Source organism: Thunnus albacares, chromosome 12, assembly GCF_914725855.1.
Source record: "Thunnus albacares chromosome 12, fThuAlb1.1, whole genome shotgun sequence".
NCBI classification, from domain to species: Eukaryota; Metazoa; Chordata; class Actinopteri; order Scombriformes; family Scombridae; genus Thunnus; species Thunnus albacares.
This window is the reverse complement of record NC_058117.1, coordinates 3,259,894-3,277,024: the sequence shown is the minus strand read 5'-3', so window position 1 is coordinate 3,277,024 and position 17,131 is coordinate 3,259,894. Positions and strand designations below refer to the sequence as shown.

The window sequence follows — 17,131 nt, the reverse complement described above, 5'->3', positions numbered from 1 at the left end:
CTTTGTTTTATAACCTCATTAGATTCCAGAGAGTGGTCACTAGCCCTCAGGGGCCCACACAAAAACAATGATATATAAATGAGTATGAGGTGTTTAATGTGTTTCAGTGATTTACTCAACTGGTAAACATATCAAATACTTTATTTCTGTTTTGTCTGTCTTGTTTGCGTCTTCTGTTGATGAAGTTTGTCAGTTTCTGTGCTCTCTGTGGATTTGAAAAACAAGTGAAAGAAAGTGAAAAAAAAACCCTCTTTTTTTCATCCTGTCTGACTGATAACAATTCACAGTTTTTACAGGTGACTGGGAGGGCAGTGACTTCACAGCTCTACACTCTTCGCTTATAGCTGTACTGTAAAGTGGTCCGTTGGGCAAAGAATCACATTTGAATTACACTTTAATTATATTGTATTGTGTTCACTTGATTCTAATTTTGGTTCCATGTAAAGCCCAAAGAACCCCACATTAAACCTTGTTTTGTCTACTATTTACTTCTGTAAAGCCTACTGGATTATTTAATTTATAATAAAAACATAAATTAAGAATTATCTCTAAGTTAATGAAAAAAAAACCTCGTAGAACACTTCTGGATGAAGATTTTTCCAGGTACCTTCAGCACTGCAGCTAGACAGTGACAGCCAACATGTGGAGCAGACAAGGTTTGTCCATTACATGATACAACACTTCCATCTGCTGCACACTGACTTTACTACAGCTGGATGATACAATAAGCAGTGGCAATAGATACTGTAAGGGATTACTGAAATGTCAAGTTTGAATAAGACTCACTATTGGGCATGTGTATGAAAAGATGAATATTATCTCAGCCACAATTATTACAACATCAATTCAACAACTACTTACTTAATCCTATGAGATGAAACTATTCAGCAGTCCAATGTCCTAAAATGAATTTATAAAACATTTTTCATCAACTAATTATAGTAAACTACAGAAAATTTTGTTCCAATATTTCATTTGATCAAAAATACTCCAGCTTATTCACAGGAATAAACACATTTCGACTCATTATGAGCAAATTTCATTATCGCTAATTTCAATGAAACATGCAGTTGTGAAATTTTGGTTTTCTTTTATAAATGAATGTTACATAACACATTAGGTAACTGGATATCTTTTTTTTCTTAACTGACATTCTCATATCTATATCATTTTTGCCTCTGAAAATACATTTTGAGTCTTTGAAACCCATGATGTACAAATTGTTACAAATTAACTACACACACACAATTATAGAGCTACAGCAAGAATCTCATCTGAATCTAATCATATTAAACGCATGATAAATCAGGCTGATACTAATGACAAGTAAAACCTTGCACATTCATAAACCAGTCAGTTAAGTATCAGTTAATGGCTTTTTGTGACCTTATTACTATTGGCTGACAGGAGCAAGAACAGCCAACTGTCAATCAGCTGTAATACGACACACACAGAGCCCCGCCCACCTCCACCTGCAGCCGCGTGGTCTCGCGCTTCCCGCGGGACAGACTGCAGAGGTGCAACAGTCCGGCACGAGAGCGCAGTGGACTTCCAGGTAAGCAAACTGAACACTGTCTCTGTTTCCCTTTTTGTCTGCAGGCTAGTTGGAGTATTTAAAGCTGTTCTCACTCTCTGTACACACAGGCTGTAATATGTTATAGTTTAGTTTTCCAACATGTAGCAACATTGTTTCATATTTCTATTAGTGTGTTAACTCATCAAAAACAGTTTAACAGCAGTTTTTAGAGACAATGTAAGTCCATCGTACCTATTAGACCTATTAGAACCTATAGAGTTACATATACAGATATGTTGGGTTTAAAACAATAAAAATGTTGTAAATTGACAGGCTCAGTGTGATGAAGGGCACCAACTGACCATTGAGCCCACAAGCCGGACAGACAGACAAGAGGAGAGAGGCGGAGATAATTCCTTAATTCTGTTTAAGCTTCAGTTTCTCCCACAGTAACTGCTGCTGGTCTCAGTAGGGGCTGGACCTCCAACAAGGTAGTGACACCGACTTCAAAACTTTTAACTTAGTTTTCTTTTCATTTCAATTCTTATTGTGAGATACTTGTAAATTTACTTCACACAAGCCCAGTTGATTCTCAGTAATGACTGACGTGACTTGATCACACCATGTGACATATATAACATATATTACAGATACTTTTGCAGTAGCCAGTACTCTTCAGGATTAGGGTACTATAGTTCATGAGCGAGGGTCTGAGCTAAAGCAATTCTGACTTTCAAAACTTTACATGATTATCAGCCTATACAAACATGCAAATATTTCTTTGCAAAGCTTGCTGACTTCATTAGCTTGACTTGACACTGGTGTGTAGTCGCTGCACACACCGCTGTCAAGTGAAAAACATTATCCTCAAATTTAATGATTTTTATGTTGCCAGATAAATTGAAGGATCCCATGTTCTCATATAGATTGAAAAAAATCTCCTTAAGCTTTTGGTTGTATTGTTAGCAAGCCTGAAGTAGATTTCTGAAAAGTTGACAACTCTTGACAACAACAAAATGCTACATGTATAAGTTTTCTTCCTTTCTTTACTTTAATTCACACTCTTGATTTGGCTCATTATCACATTCAACATCTCCATCCCACCACTCCCACTCTCTGCTGTGGAAGATATTTCTTTACACAGAGGACGAGTTCAGTCTGGAATCCCCAGTAAAATAAAACGGACAGATAAGATGATTCTTAATATATGTTTCAATGACATAAAGTGAACACTTTTTGTACCATATGGAAAAGTAATGCAGATAGTCTGGTACTGAGCACATGGCAGTCGTACTGATTAGCCCACATGGTCTTTCTGACTGTCCATAGCTGGCAAGCAGATGGTTTACACAGATTACCATCCTCATGAGCTGATTAGCTTAGTTTACCTGCTACTTTACTGACTGGTTACCCGACTGACTGACTGATTGACAGGCTGATAGAGGCTCTACTTTTATTTTGGTCATTTCCTCTGATTGATTACCTGGTTGGCAAATGTGTTTCTTTTCAGTCAGGAGTTGATTTGACACAGATTAGATGAATAGAGAACCATTTGACTGACAGTCTATGTGACTGGAGGCGGTGAGATTAAGCCCCCACTTCAGGCTGACAGGCTGGATGCCTTGTTTGAAGGAGTTAGGGCAGAATAATATGTAATCCCTTTCCTTCACTGTGGACCAACTGGTTTGTTAAGATGACTTAGAGCAAAATTAATCCAAGACCCTTTTTCTCCCGGCTGACCTGAGGCAGTGGGTCAACAACATGTTAGGATACTGTTTGTTTAGCTACACTGCTCACCTTACACTGAAGGGACTTAGGAAGACATTGGTAAAATACCTGGATAGCTCCACTTTGATGCAAAATCTGATCAAATCAATGACATTAGAAAAGTATACATGCCTTTCATCAGCCACCTGGGTTTTCACTCAGACTTTGGCAAATGGTAACCTGGAAATAGAAGCAGTAAATGTTTCTGTTTCCTTCTAAGAATACCCTCCACCCCCTTGACCCCTTTATACATGTAAACATGTCCCCGCTATGAACACGCCTGACCCATATCTATATTAATCACACAGCCTTCCTGTCCGAGGATGCCTATATACAGCTGACTCTGCAGGAGGAATTCAGATTCAAATGTTATTTTAAAAGACTTGTTAGAAAGATTTGTGCATTAGACAGGATACTTTGCAGTGGACCAATAGGAGTGTAGTTAACAAGTGAATGTGCTGGATGAATGTGTTGACAGTGAGAACTCACCTGAAGGGGAAAGGAAAACATATGAAGAAGCACAAAGGTTGCCGATAAATATTAGTTCAGTTAAGTCAATATAACTTACGTGACTACTGTTAGTATTTAATATTGTTTTGTGTTTTTGTGTGGTGGAAGGAATGATGGGTGAAGGGGATGCATGATGATGAGTTATAGAGTGCAGTATGTACATGCTCATTAGTATCTTGGTTTTGATCATATTTGCGGTGTGACGTTTACCAGAATAAGATGTTTAAACGTGCTACACGTAAATGGGATGCTCCAAAAACGCCAAAAAACCCCTCCAAAACCAGGATACTAATACGCATGTAAACACACTCACTGATTGTATTGTATTCTCTTATGTCAGAGAACAATGGAAGTTGTTATATAAAAAGACAGACATTAGGTAGTATATGTGTAGCAGCATGTAGCATATAACAAACTGTCATTATGATGGTTTACAGCCCAGCCCAGGTGTCTAAATCAAATGCAAAATTAAAGGGCTAATCCACTGATTTAGTTTTGCACTTTATAATAGAAAGTTGGAGAAGCAACTGTGTCTCCTAGAAATTATGTTTCTATACAAATAAACCATACAACTGTTTTTCTCAATTAAGTTTTGAAAGGAAACATAATTGCTGCCGGGATAATGTTTAGTGGCTTTCAAGTGTTAGACCACTTGTCTGTGTTTATGGTGGGTATACAAAGTGCAGGACTTTGACACTGGAGACCAGGGTTCATTGCAATTATGTTTAGGCACAAGCTTGATTAAATGTTAATAAACTAAACACCTCTGGTCTCATCTATTAAGACAGTTACTTTGACATGCAACAAAAGTCCCTGGTTGAACTTGTACCTGCAACACTGTGGTTCATGGTAGGGATCTTCATCCATAAACCAAGGGGGCGCCCCAGTTCTCCCTACCCAAGTCCTGTAAGTGCCTAAACAGAGCCATAAAAAGTATTAATAAGGCTTTAGTTGCTATAAGGAGGTATTGTGTTGTAAGAGGGGATCCAGTAGGGAAAACAAATGAAATATGTTGTCAGTGAATGTTTTGCAGACATGTTAAGTATCAACATACCTTGATTTGGCAGATACATTCATTAACAATGTTTCTTCTTTGTGTCATGTTAGTAGTATATAAAGGTAAAATCTAGGAGACAGAGTTGAAGAAAGTGATGCAGCAGAGAGGGAGATATCCTGACTTTTACTCAATAACTACTAACTCAACTCAATAGTGTGTTTCATTAGATTCTGCATGCCTGGTAAAGTAGAACCCCTTGTTTGTAACACAAACTTTCTGTAAAAAATCTGAAGTCCAAGTTGAGATCACCCTGATGCCATCACCAGGGATTAATGTTTTCACAGGCTGATTAGTAATCCCCATGATGAGTAAACTGATATTCCTGTACAAAATTGGTGGAGTACACCTTTAAAATTAGGATTTTACTCAAGTAATATCTGATCAAAAGACTGAGGGTCTGACCAATTTTCAGAACCTGACAGTTTTTTAAATCTTGCTGCTACAGTATTAGTTAAATATCTAGCCTTAGTAATATAATTTGGAATGACAGTGGGATCTAAAGATTTAAGGCAAGCTCATTCAATCCTTAAAATATCATCATGCACTTGATTGAACTAAATTTGCATATCTCACAATTGAAAAAGCTACGCTCAAACCAGAGACTGTAAAAAAAACCCAAAACAAGGCAATTACATGGTGTTCACTGTAGACAGCTGGGCCAGCAGGATATTAACACTCCCCCAACACACAGCCCACTGACCCACTGGATATAAATAAAAGATTTGACCCCATGGTTCATAAAAAGCAGAGTGGCGTATTTCTGAATAGGAAGTAACACATCTACTACATCTTATGGATGCAGCAGCTGTCACTACTTTAGACATTTAGCTCTGTACATTCATTTTAAATAGTAAACATAAAAATACAATGATCAAAAGTGAGTGATGACTACATACATAAATCCTGGTTAAACTAGATATATGATCAATTAACATGTCAGTAGAAAGATTGAGGCTAAAACAAGATATAAGGTTGCTGGTTGTGACTCTGTGTGGCAGACAGCCAGTCTGGGAGAGATGGCGCACACACACACACACACACACACACACACACACACACACACACACACACACACACACACACACACAGAGCAGCTGTAGTTTAAGGAGAGTCTTGTAAATCAGTGGGTGCTGTCAGACAGTTGTCTAACAGGACAAACTAAATGAGGACAAACTACTGAGGCTGTGGTAACAACAGTTAGTAGCAAGTAACAATAACATGAACCTCAAGGCTGAAGAAAGATGAAGAATAACAAAGCCATGAAGTTGTTTGTGTCTGACCAACTTATGTTTTTCTTTAAAAATAATATATAAGTAATATTCATGGGATTCTGAAACTCATAATACATAGGGATGCATGACATAATTCACTAGTTTTTCTGATTTAATGGTCATTTTAGCCAATAATGTTATACAGTAGATACAGGTTACAGGTTAATTTCCTGCCAATTATCGAAGAGGTGATTGGTTTCCAGCAGTAGAGTTGCCTGTAACTGTGACTCTTGGTGCCAATGTTAAAAGTTTTATTAACACTGTGATTAATTTCTGAACTGGAATACTACTGAAATAATGCATGTTAGGGTAGGTATCATGCATATACTGTATCAGAGCAATCAATAATTTTTACTTATTTACTTTCATAGAGTACAGTACATACAGTACTGTAGCATGGCCCAATACCACATACCAAAGCATGTATAGCCTAAGCTAGTTTGCAACACTATATGTGCTTCACTATATGTAAGCCTCCCAATATATATATAGTATAACATACATTACTGAGAACACGTTCCCATTCAAGTGAAATTGGTCTCAGACGTTTGGACCCTACTGTATATTGTTATGATATGTAGAGAACCTCTTTAGAATAGCATAATATACTGTACATGCACAGATATCTTAATTCATTTTTTATTTTAATGAGTTGGAACTGTGTCACCTCTGCACATATGTGCATGTCTCTGAAGCGGAGTGGTTCCTCAGCTGGTGGACTTTAAAACAAAAGATCCATGAATATGTAAACACAAGAGTCAGCTACATTTAGAGCTAAATCCCATTCAGATTTTTCTCTCTGGAGTAATTACGCACAGAAATAGTGTTGAATACTTGTGTATGGGACTTACCGCTGATGTTACGGCTCTTGGCCAGGTTCCTCTGATAATAATGTATCTCAGGGGGATATTGTTTTGTGGTTGTCATTGCAATGCTTTGAATTTATGCATGATTTACTTAATTTAACTTAACTTTTGTGCTCCTCTTACTGGTCATATCAACGTTTTTTTCCAGCTGTCAACTTGAATCCATTTTTTTTAAAGTTTAGTGTTGTACATGTGTCATTATTGTGACAGTAGTCTGGCTGGGGGTTCCACTGTGTTTGGTTAATGTGGTGGTTCAATCCAGTATGCTGCATTGATGGTACTATAAGTCACCTGTGGAAAAAAATCTCACTCTCTCTTTCCCCATGCCTTTCTCTTCTCTCTGTCCCTCTCTCGTATGTCCTGAAGCAGTATGGAGGAGTCGGGCCTGCTGAAAGAGAGGCTCCATGCCATCACTGTAAAGTTTCATTCTCCTCTGCTCTTATGTCTTTTAATCTTCATTTTATTGAAATCTATTATCACTATTTTGTAGATTCACTCATGTAACTGTTTGTCTTTGATATGTCAGGAGAAGCATCGTATTCAAGAAGACATTAGACAGAAGAAACAGGAACTGGACCAAGAGAAACTCAAACTACAGCATCTAAAGGTTCATTGCACCAAATAAATCTGTGACATGTTAGCAATAACAGATGAGGTATATGGTAAATCTTTGGGATGGATGGTATTATCTCTAATTAGAGTCTTGCATGAATTACAGGAGCTCTTTAGTAATCACTCTGTCCATCTGTTTGTCCATCCGTCCACAAATGTTCATAATATTATCCTCCTGTCAGCTTTAGAGTGACTGCAGTCACCATGAACTCTATGTCCACACTGATCAGCTCAGAACAGAAAACAGAGGACAATACACCTGCTGACAGCTTACAGCTCTTAATCCACATCACTGAAGTCTGTGTTGTGTCCTTTGAAATCAACAGAAAAAGTCTCTGAGAGAGCAGTGGCTGCTACAGGACTCAACTAGTCTTCTGTCTGACCAGCAGCAGACCAGAGCACTGCAGCTGAACATTCACAGGTACACACACACACACACACACACACACACACACACACATACACACACACACACACAGTATGACCTATTGGACCTGTTGCTGACCTGCATTCATCCTCTGACCCATTAGAATAGAAATGGAGATTGAGTCTCTGGAGAGGCAGGAGTCTATGATATCTACCAATGAGAGCTTCATCCTGAACAGACTGAAGGCCGTGGAGAAAAGTCCAGAGGAAATTATTAAGGTCAACACACACTCACACATAAAAGGCAACTGTATTTATTAGTGTGTTTCATTATGTTGGTCTCACTGATTCGTATTTGTCTTCCAGGAGGCCCAGGACAGCTTTATTTCCAGTAAGTCATGACATAATTTTTGGATGTTTTAAACCCCTCCCAAAGATCAGTCTATGTTAAGTGTGTTTTCTGTTTGTTTTCTGTCCCACAGAGCCATCACAAGTCACCATAGTGGTACCTGATATCCAAAAGCCCCTGTCTCCACCAGCCATGGAACACACTCAACCAAACACACCAAGAAAGAGTGAGATCATCACACATCCATGCATTTATGAAACCAATAAAATCATTAAAAGGACATTGATTTTTGCTGTGTACAGTATGAGTTGTGCTTAAGGTGCATTTAGATTTACTGCTTGATTTACTAGCTTGCTCTATTGTGGAGGACAGCAGCTGTAGTCAGTTCAGATTCAGTTACAACCGGCCCAGTTTACCTTAGTAGACTTGCTCGACAAATGTAAACTAACCATACAGTAGTAGCATCATATAGAGGCTGTGTATTCAGCTATGTTTTGGCAAACATACAGTATGAGTGTTAAGAACCATAGCGAACTGTTCTGTACTCTTGTAACTGTTGTGAAACCATAATGACTACATCTGCCACTCTCTGTAAAGGAGTAAACCAATGTACACACTACGGCTGCAACTGAAGATTATATTCATTTTCGATTAATCTGTCTATTTTCTTGATTAATCGACTAGTTGGTCAAAGAAAATATGTCAATAAAAGGGGAAAAAGGTTGATTTATGTTTCCCAAAGCCCAAGCTGACATCCTCAAATGTCATGTTTTGTCCTGACCAACAGTCCACAACCCAAAGATATTCAGTTTACTGTCATAGAGGACTAAAGAAACCAGAAAATATTCACATTTGAGGAGCTATAATCAGATAATTTGGAGATTTTCTTAAAAAATGGCTCAGAACTAGTAATCAATTATCAAAGTAGTTGACGATTAATTTAATATTATATTAAATAACTAATTGATTAATCGACTAATCGTTGCAGCTCTTGTAAAAACTTTTGGGGGCCACAAGGGGTAAATTATACTGAAAATGTGGATATTTAAAAGTAATTATAAATATATCTGGTACACCAACAACCCAGCACATGTTGATTATGTTAACCAATCAGAGGAATGGTTGGGGTTAGGAGCTGGTTAGATACAAACTACATTAAGGTATGTCGAACACTTATTGTCTTTTGAAGGAGCTGTCCAGGGTAAGAGAAGTAAGACAGGTTAAGACATTTATGGCCCTGACTGGCCTCTGCATAGCTGGAATTTTTGCCTGTTATTGAGAGGATTTGATTTTTTTATTATGACTGCCTTCTACAGCAAGAAACCTTAAGGAACTCCTACATTACTTCTAGGAGAAGGTCTGCCTTCTGCAGCCTGAGGAGGGCTTCACCTTGTGATTCTTTTGTCCCACTGGCAGATTTCCAAGCTTGGTGGAGCAGTAACTGGGATACATGAGGGGGTGTGATAAGGAAGTATAGACTCCAGAGTCTGAACCCAGCAGTGTGTTGTTGAATGTCAGTGCTTGCTATGGATTGTCAGACTTTGAACATAACTGTTTTTTAACCTCAAATTTGAACAAAGTTATACATGGTACCGTTTGCCAAATGTTGGTTATCACCTTTGTAGTTGTTTCATCACACCTGTGTGTGATCATAATGTTGTCAGCATTCAAGTGAAGAGAGGGGATGGCCATTATCATTATCTGGTGATAGTTGACATCAGATAGTAGGGGGAGACAGATAGGCTGCCCAGGAGACCCAGATGTGGTGTGAGAGCTTCTGTATAATTTGGGTGATATAGTGTTATAGGTAAATTTGTTTTTTAGAAGCAGCTGTGAGAAGATGCAGCAACTCAATAACTTCCTTTAGATTATAAATGTGTCCTAGACTTATTTAACCATGAGATCTGACCAGCATACACTGACTTTAACATAGAAGCCATCTGTCCTCCTTCTCTGTCTCAGCTCTGTTTGCCATGGAGATCAATGTGACTAAAAACCTGTTGACCGGGGAGAGCACAGTACTTTCTACTGCATCGGTCCCCCCTGAGGAGCTAAGCCAACACACTGGGCTCAAGGTTTATGACGATGGCAGGAAGTGTGTTTATGCTCTAAATTCCCAACAGGTATCACCTTTACTTTTAATGGACTTAGTTTTATCAGTAATGTCAGCAACATATTTTTTACTGTAAGTAATTTTGCTTTTGGTATTGACTTGTCCTTGTGTTCTTCTAAGAGTGACTCCTCTTTTTTTCTACTTCGAGGGGTCACATGACCAGAGCCGTGTGTCTGAGCTCTCAGCCAACGAGGTGGAACAGTTGCTGAAAAGTGCTACAGAGCATCGCCAAGTAAACCAACAGAATTACCACCAAAATCACAGCAGAAGGGGGGGACATTGCTTTTTCAGCCACCAAGATGAAAGAGAACGTGGGGAAGGTCTTGACCCCAGAAACCAGGGAGGACATTATGGTAACCACTTACTCAGAAACAACATAGTGCAGAAAGACTTTAGCTGTAGGGAAAACTGGCAGAGAAAACCACTGGACGAGCATCGCTATGGTCACCAGGAAAGTCATTATATTCGGCAGGAGGAGAGAAATAACCAATCCAATCTGAGGGACGGTCATCGCCTTGGAAACCAGGTGGGATATCACTCTGGCCCCCAGAAAGATCGTCCCTACAGTTCATACCAGACAAGAAGCTGTTATAGCATTCAGGAAGCTCAGCATGATAACCATGCCACTAACAGCATTATCAGAAGCAGTAGTAGCTTAAATGGAGGCAGAGCCAATGGCTGCCCTCCTCCCAGATCACATGACCATGAAGTAGTGTCCACATATCAACCGCAGCTCTGCTACACCCCTGCCAATTATATTCCTCTCACTGATTATGTAAGTGTGGACGAAGAAGAACTTTATTGCTATAGCCCACCCTCCAATCACTCACATAGCCACAATGCAGACAGCCAATCCACTGCTCTGTACAGTGACCCCACCCACTCGGACAGAGTCCCCTCCCCCCTCTACAGAGACGACACCCCTTACACCATCCTCAGCACCATGGAAACCTCTGAACCAATCACAGCTATCTTCATGGGTTTCCAGACAGCCGAGGACGACAGTGGGCAGGTTCAGGGGTTCGAGGGCTCCCTCAAGGCTGAGCTGGTCATCATAGAGGACAACGAAGAAAATGCTGACAACAACGGCATGACAGAGAAGAAAAACCACAGCCAGCGGAATGTCCATGGTTATGCAGCAGGCAGTTCAGCCAATGGGAACATGGGACGCATGGAAGGAGTCGGAGACAGGTGGACAGAAAGACGGATGGGACCAGGTATCAAAAAGATCCGGAAAAAACATAAACCCTGCTGCACTCTCAGCTAGCTGGACTAACTAATGCCTGAGCCTGCTGTGTCAGTCTGCTGAACTAATGACTAACTGCATACCTAGACTTGCTTGAAATGAACAGCGCTCTGAGAACAAGGCTGGATGTTAGCGCACTGATTGACCCCTCTCTGCATTTATCAAAGTGAACATCTGGAATCAACATCAGGGCACCATTCCTGAGAAATGGACAGCTAGTTAGCTGGCCATAAGCTGACGGTACATTTCAAAGAGTAGAAGTACAAAGGTAATACATCAAAATATCAACAATAGTAAGCTAGAAAAAGTGGAACATTAAAATTTTGTATAAAAGCATGTTTGAAATGCATATATAAACCCATAAAATCTCTACACATATGCATTGTATTTTACTGTTAAAGATACACAAACGTGTGTTCTAGTTGAGACTATGAAGAAAAGACAAGAAGCTATACTTTCATAAATCTGAATTTCAGAATCATTTTTTAATACATTTTATGACTTGGCCTGCCAATGCCTGCATATTCACTAACAAATATTTGAAATAAATATTCCCTATGGAGCTTTTTAGCCTCTTTTAGCTAATTGTTTTGATATTATGTAACACTAAACTGTATAGTTCAGCGTCCCATAAACCCTTCTCCAATAAGCAGCTGTTTTCAGTGATAAAGCTCTGATAAACCTACTGTACTCTTCCAGCCCAGCACCAAACTGCAGAAAGACTCCTTTAGCAACTAGTTAGTGAACATGGTGGAGCATTTAGCAGCTAAAGAGACAGAGGTTTTTCTCAGGAGTTTGTGGAGACCAAACTAGAGCTAGATGGAGAGTGAATATTGCACTTACATTTATAAATGGTTTTATGTAGAGCTTTTATCCAAAGTGCGTTACAGTGTTTCTGCTGCTCATTCACTCATTCACACAAACACTCACCATTGGCGGCAAGCTATCATGCAAGGTGCTGGCACAACCATCGGGAGCAATATGGGGTTCAGTATCTTGTCCAAAGACACTTCCACATGCGGACAGGAGGATTCGGGGATCGAACCACCAGCCTTCTGATTAGTGGACGACCCATTCTACCCCCTCCTACCTCCACAGCCGCCCATTTGTCATGTTGTCAGAAACACAACCCCACATAAAAGCTTGTGTTCCTTTTGTCTGCTAGATTCATAAATAGGTTATTGTTTGCAACTTAGTATGGTGATAATATGCTGCTGTCTGGCAGCTTGTTTGAGTTGTTCTGGTAGCAGTTTAAAATTAATATGCTACTGAAAAATTGATCATTTAAGTATCAAACATTCACCAACCTGTAGGACTGAAAAGTGTCACTATAAAGTTCATCCTTGGGAACGAACTATTGGTATGTTTATCTTGAATTCAGTTAGTTACAATGAATTTTAATTGCAGCCAGGTTTCACTGAAGAAAAATATATCAAAACACACACATGGATTCTCATACAACCTGCATCATAATTCACTTCCCACTGTCTTTACAAATCATACATATACATTATATGAAGAGATTATATGTACAACACCATATGAAAATCCTTAAATTGTTAACTATATACAGTATATTGAAGAAGTTGAAAAATGTTGTCATATGTGATTGTGCAACACATAGTATTGAGGATGATCTGGACACATGTATTTACAGAGCTGCTCTCCTGTGGCTCCCTCTGCTGGTAGATCAACCTGCTTCATAATAGTCAGTAATGACTCGAGTGGCAGAATATCCTTTGTACATATCCAGCAATCCAGACCAGGTGATAGTGAAAACTGTACAGTATATAACAGTTACATGCAGTAACCATGATATGCTTTTTGGGCTTTGGGATTATTTTATAGCACTGTATGAATAGAAGTACAGTGGTTTACAGGTTTCTTTCAGACCCTTATTCAGAAAAATGAAAGAAAATGTCATCATTTTATATTAATATAATATACTTAGATGTTAGCGCAATAACACAATATTCCTTGCCTTCCCTAAACTCCCTAAACATCAACTTGACATAAAAAATCTTTTTACATGTGAGTCTTCATTAAATGGGGTCTGAGGTGTGATCATTGATTGTATATCAATATAAATATAAATAAATATAAACATTTATATACAGTCAATGGGTGTGATACAGGTTTGATCAACAAAGTGATTAATATGCATCCATAACCATTTATTGGAGTTTACAGAACATGTCATGTCATATTGCAGACTAGTTCAGTGTGTTTCAGTTGCATATAGTAAAAAAGGTAAGACACACTTCCTTATTTACAGATTAGACTATCTTGCACTGTTGTTTTGTTTTGAATAACTGCTGATGCTTTTCACATTTTTATACTAACTTCAGATGTTTGTACTGTACATATGTTGTCTACAGCGTGTCAGATGAAGAGCATGTGGATAACCGTGTAATGATGATGCTAATAAACCTTTGTTACTGATTGGTGTTAACAGCTAGCTCATCACAACATAACATTTTGTGACTTTGTGTTTGTGTGTGTGTGTGTGTGTGTATGACATTAATCTTGTGTGATGTGAATCAGCTCAGATGTCTCCCACAGAGTCATGCTGGATATCAGCTTGTGTTAGTTTATATTGGCACTGATGTCATCTTATTATTTATACCACTGTGTGTGTGTGTGTGTGTGTGTGTGTGTGTTCAGGATGCGTCCTGTAGCATGCTACTGAAAGCATCATGATTAATGACATTAATGATTGTTAATGTGTATCATTGGTACTGACAGACAGCCAACGTTAATTTATCACTGAATACAATGGCACCACTGTTATTGTACCTACAGGACATAATTAGTCTACAGATTACATTAACTCAACCATCACTTTGTTCACCTTTGCTGTTTGCTACACTTTACTTTAAGTTTTCCCATTTAGCATTTCTAAACAGTAAAAATGGTTTATAACACACTATAATGTAGCTGTTAGCAGATATGTGTTTATTAATGTATTTGTCAACAACTATAACTCCTTGTATTAGCACCCATAACTGGAGGCTGCTGTATTAATGAGAATATAGTAAAACATAGTCGGTATAATATAAAATGTCTTCGTATGAGAAGTTATAATTGCTGACAAATATTGTACATTGATAAACACATTTTAGTGTATTTTATTGAGGATGTAAAAACTGTACTAGAAACTGTAGTAAGTATTAAGTGTATTACACGCAAAGATTTGTCATCTTCTGCAGTGATTTGGACTCTGTAACAATACAAACTATTACACTGCTGTTGCAGAGACACCAGTAAACTAGCTGTTAACTTCAGGGCCCAGCAACTCAAGAGGAGAGAAAACAGTACTTGAATAGTTAACAAAACAATCTTAACTCAAGGCCCACTCACTAGCTTTTGACCATATCACCTAGTCGTCATGAGCAGATGTTTTGTGTTGTCGAAGGGTCTAGAGGTCCTCAGAATAATGGATGAACATATCCGTTTCCAAGACACCTGAGCAAACTTTATCTGCCAATGAAGATGTGTGATATGGTTGGAAGCTACAGAATAAGTTAGTGAATGGATTTTTTTGTCTACTGCTTTTTGAGAGAAAATAAACCTCCAATCTCAGTCCTTGAAAAGTTTCCTCATTTTCTTATATCTCCGAAGGTGCATCTGTAATATAATAATATTCCATAACAAATACATGAATTTGAGTGTCAGGTAGGACACTTATTATCTCTACCTACTAGAGAGTGTGTTCTATTTCATTCTGATAAAAAATAAAAAATAAATTTCATTTTTCATTTACAAAAGTTCACCATGATCCTGCTTTTCACACTCAGGATCAAGGTTTTTTTTTACGTCTGTACTTCAGTTGTTTTTCTGTCTCTTTATGGAAACTACAGTGTTTTATTTTTTATTCATTTGACCTTTATTTAACCAGGAATCCTCTTGAGATACATTATGTCTCTAGCCAAAGTGGCAACACACTCACATGCTGTATCTCAAAACAAAAAGAATCCAACCTGAATCACCTGTGATGCCTCATCTCAATCAATTTAACATGTGAAGTTGGTCAAGTTTAACTCAACACAAGCAATTCTGCCTTCAACATTTTGCCTTTTAGCCAAGCACATGTTCAACCAGTGTGAAACTAAAACTGCATAATACACACTAATGGCAGTATGTATGTGTGTGTTGTGTTTGTGTGTCAGGTACAGATGAGGAGTGAAGGACGAGGGTCCAGCTGTCTGAATGACCACACTGACCACTTTATCAGCCTGCTGCTCAGCTTCCGCTGCTACCCTGCATCTATCAAAGCTTCTTTATTATTTTAGGTGGCAGGTGGGATTGTTTTCTCAGTCCCTGCTTGAAGTTCAGAAAAAATGTCAATATCATAATATGAGTCTGTCAATAAATCTACTGTATATACTTCTTACTACTCAACTCATCTTTCTCCTCTCTGTATTCCTTCCTTTACGCCCTTTTTTCTATGCTTTGACTGTTGATGCTTTCTGCTGTGCAACCTTCACACTACGCTCTTTTCTTTATTTTCTTTGTTTGTAGACAGCTAGAGTGTTATAGTTAATATATTAACATATGTTAGTTTGTGATTTTCTGATCTTGGCTGTGCACCTTTAACACTGATACACTGTAGGAAAACTGCACCCAGCAAGGGCTAGAAGATATGTACTGTACATAGAATCATCTATGTGAGTTGGTTGAAGTCTAAGAAGTGGTTTAAGGATTACAAGTTGCACTTTGCTGTATAGTGTAAACATGCATCAAAGCTAAGATGAACATCCATAAATCACCACAGCATTAAGTTTAAGCTGCTTGATTGCTTTACAGCATAAATCAGAATTCATCTTTGTGTATTTATATTCAAAGTATTCATGTTTGTGGTACATTTTTCTGCAAAGAAGTGCGTATCACAGCAGTAATTTGTTTTCAAAATGTGTAAATGTGCCAGAGTTTATTTTGTTTGACATTAAAAACCACATATATAATCATCATAAACCTAAGGGTGTCATGTCCATTTTTTAAATTTCAGTTTGATTTACTCACTATAATACAGCACAGTGTCTTCTTACTGTTAAGTTGTCACCATGTGCTCACAGCAAAAGAACTGCAATGAGAGATTTGTGCACTTTTTGCCCTGAGTTTCACCTCTTAGGCTACATACTGGCTGCCCTGCTCTCAGATTGTTTGAGCTTGTTGTGACCAGGAGATGAAGACCTGCAGACATTACTCAGGGCTTAGTTTTTGATGTTTTTCAGGTTTTAAAAAAAAAATCTATTTGTTATATTTACGATTAATATTCCTCTAACAGATGCTAGAACTGAACACAGAAGAAGAGGACAGTGCTCTTTTTAGTAACGTTTTAGTCCCCATCAAGGAAGCAAAATATGATGTTTAAGTACTTAGTTCATTAATAATGCAGCAATTTATTTATCATCTATAATTATTTTTTGATGAATTATCATCGATATGTTAAACATGA

The 17,131-nt window shown here is 38.2% G+C and overlaps 1 protein-coding gene across 3 annotated transcripts; it reads left to right on the top strand.

Moving 5' to 3' along the window:
• Positions 1 to 1,481: 1,481 nt before the first annotated feature.
• Positions 1,482 to 16,620, top strand: palmda (palmdelphin a). Of its 3 annotated transcripts, XM_044366928.1 has the most exons (11): positions 1,482 to 1,555; positions 1,850 to 2,007; positions 7,354 to 7,402; positions 7,514 to 7,594; positions 7,926 to 8,020; positions 8,130 to 8,244; positions 8,332 to 8,356; positions 8,448 to 8,540; positions 10,277 to 10,437; positions 10,576 to 11,644; positions 15,843 to 16,620. In XM_044366928.1, exons 3-11 carry the CDS (start codon positions 7,358 to 7,360, stop codon positions 15,857 to 15,859), a joined length of 1,701 nt encoding a protein of 566 aa, XP_044222863.1. In that variant the 5' UTR covers positions 1,482 to 1,555; positions 1,850 to 2,007; positions 7,354 to 7,357; the 3' UTR covers positions 15,860 to 16,620. The 3 variants fall into 3 exon arrangements, with proteins under 3 accessions (XP_044222863.1, XP_044222862.1, XP_044222861.1); XM_044366927.1 differs by lacking the exon at positions 15,843 to 16,620 and having other exon boundaries at positions 7,357 to 7,402; positions 10,576 to 11,898; XM_044366926.1 differs by lacking the exon at positions 15,843 to 16,620 and having other exon boundaries at positions 10,576 to 11,898.
• Positions 16,621 to 17,131: the final 511 nt, after the last annotated feature.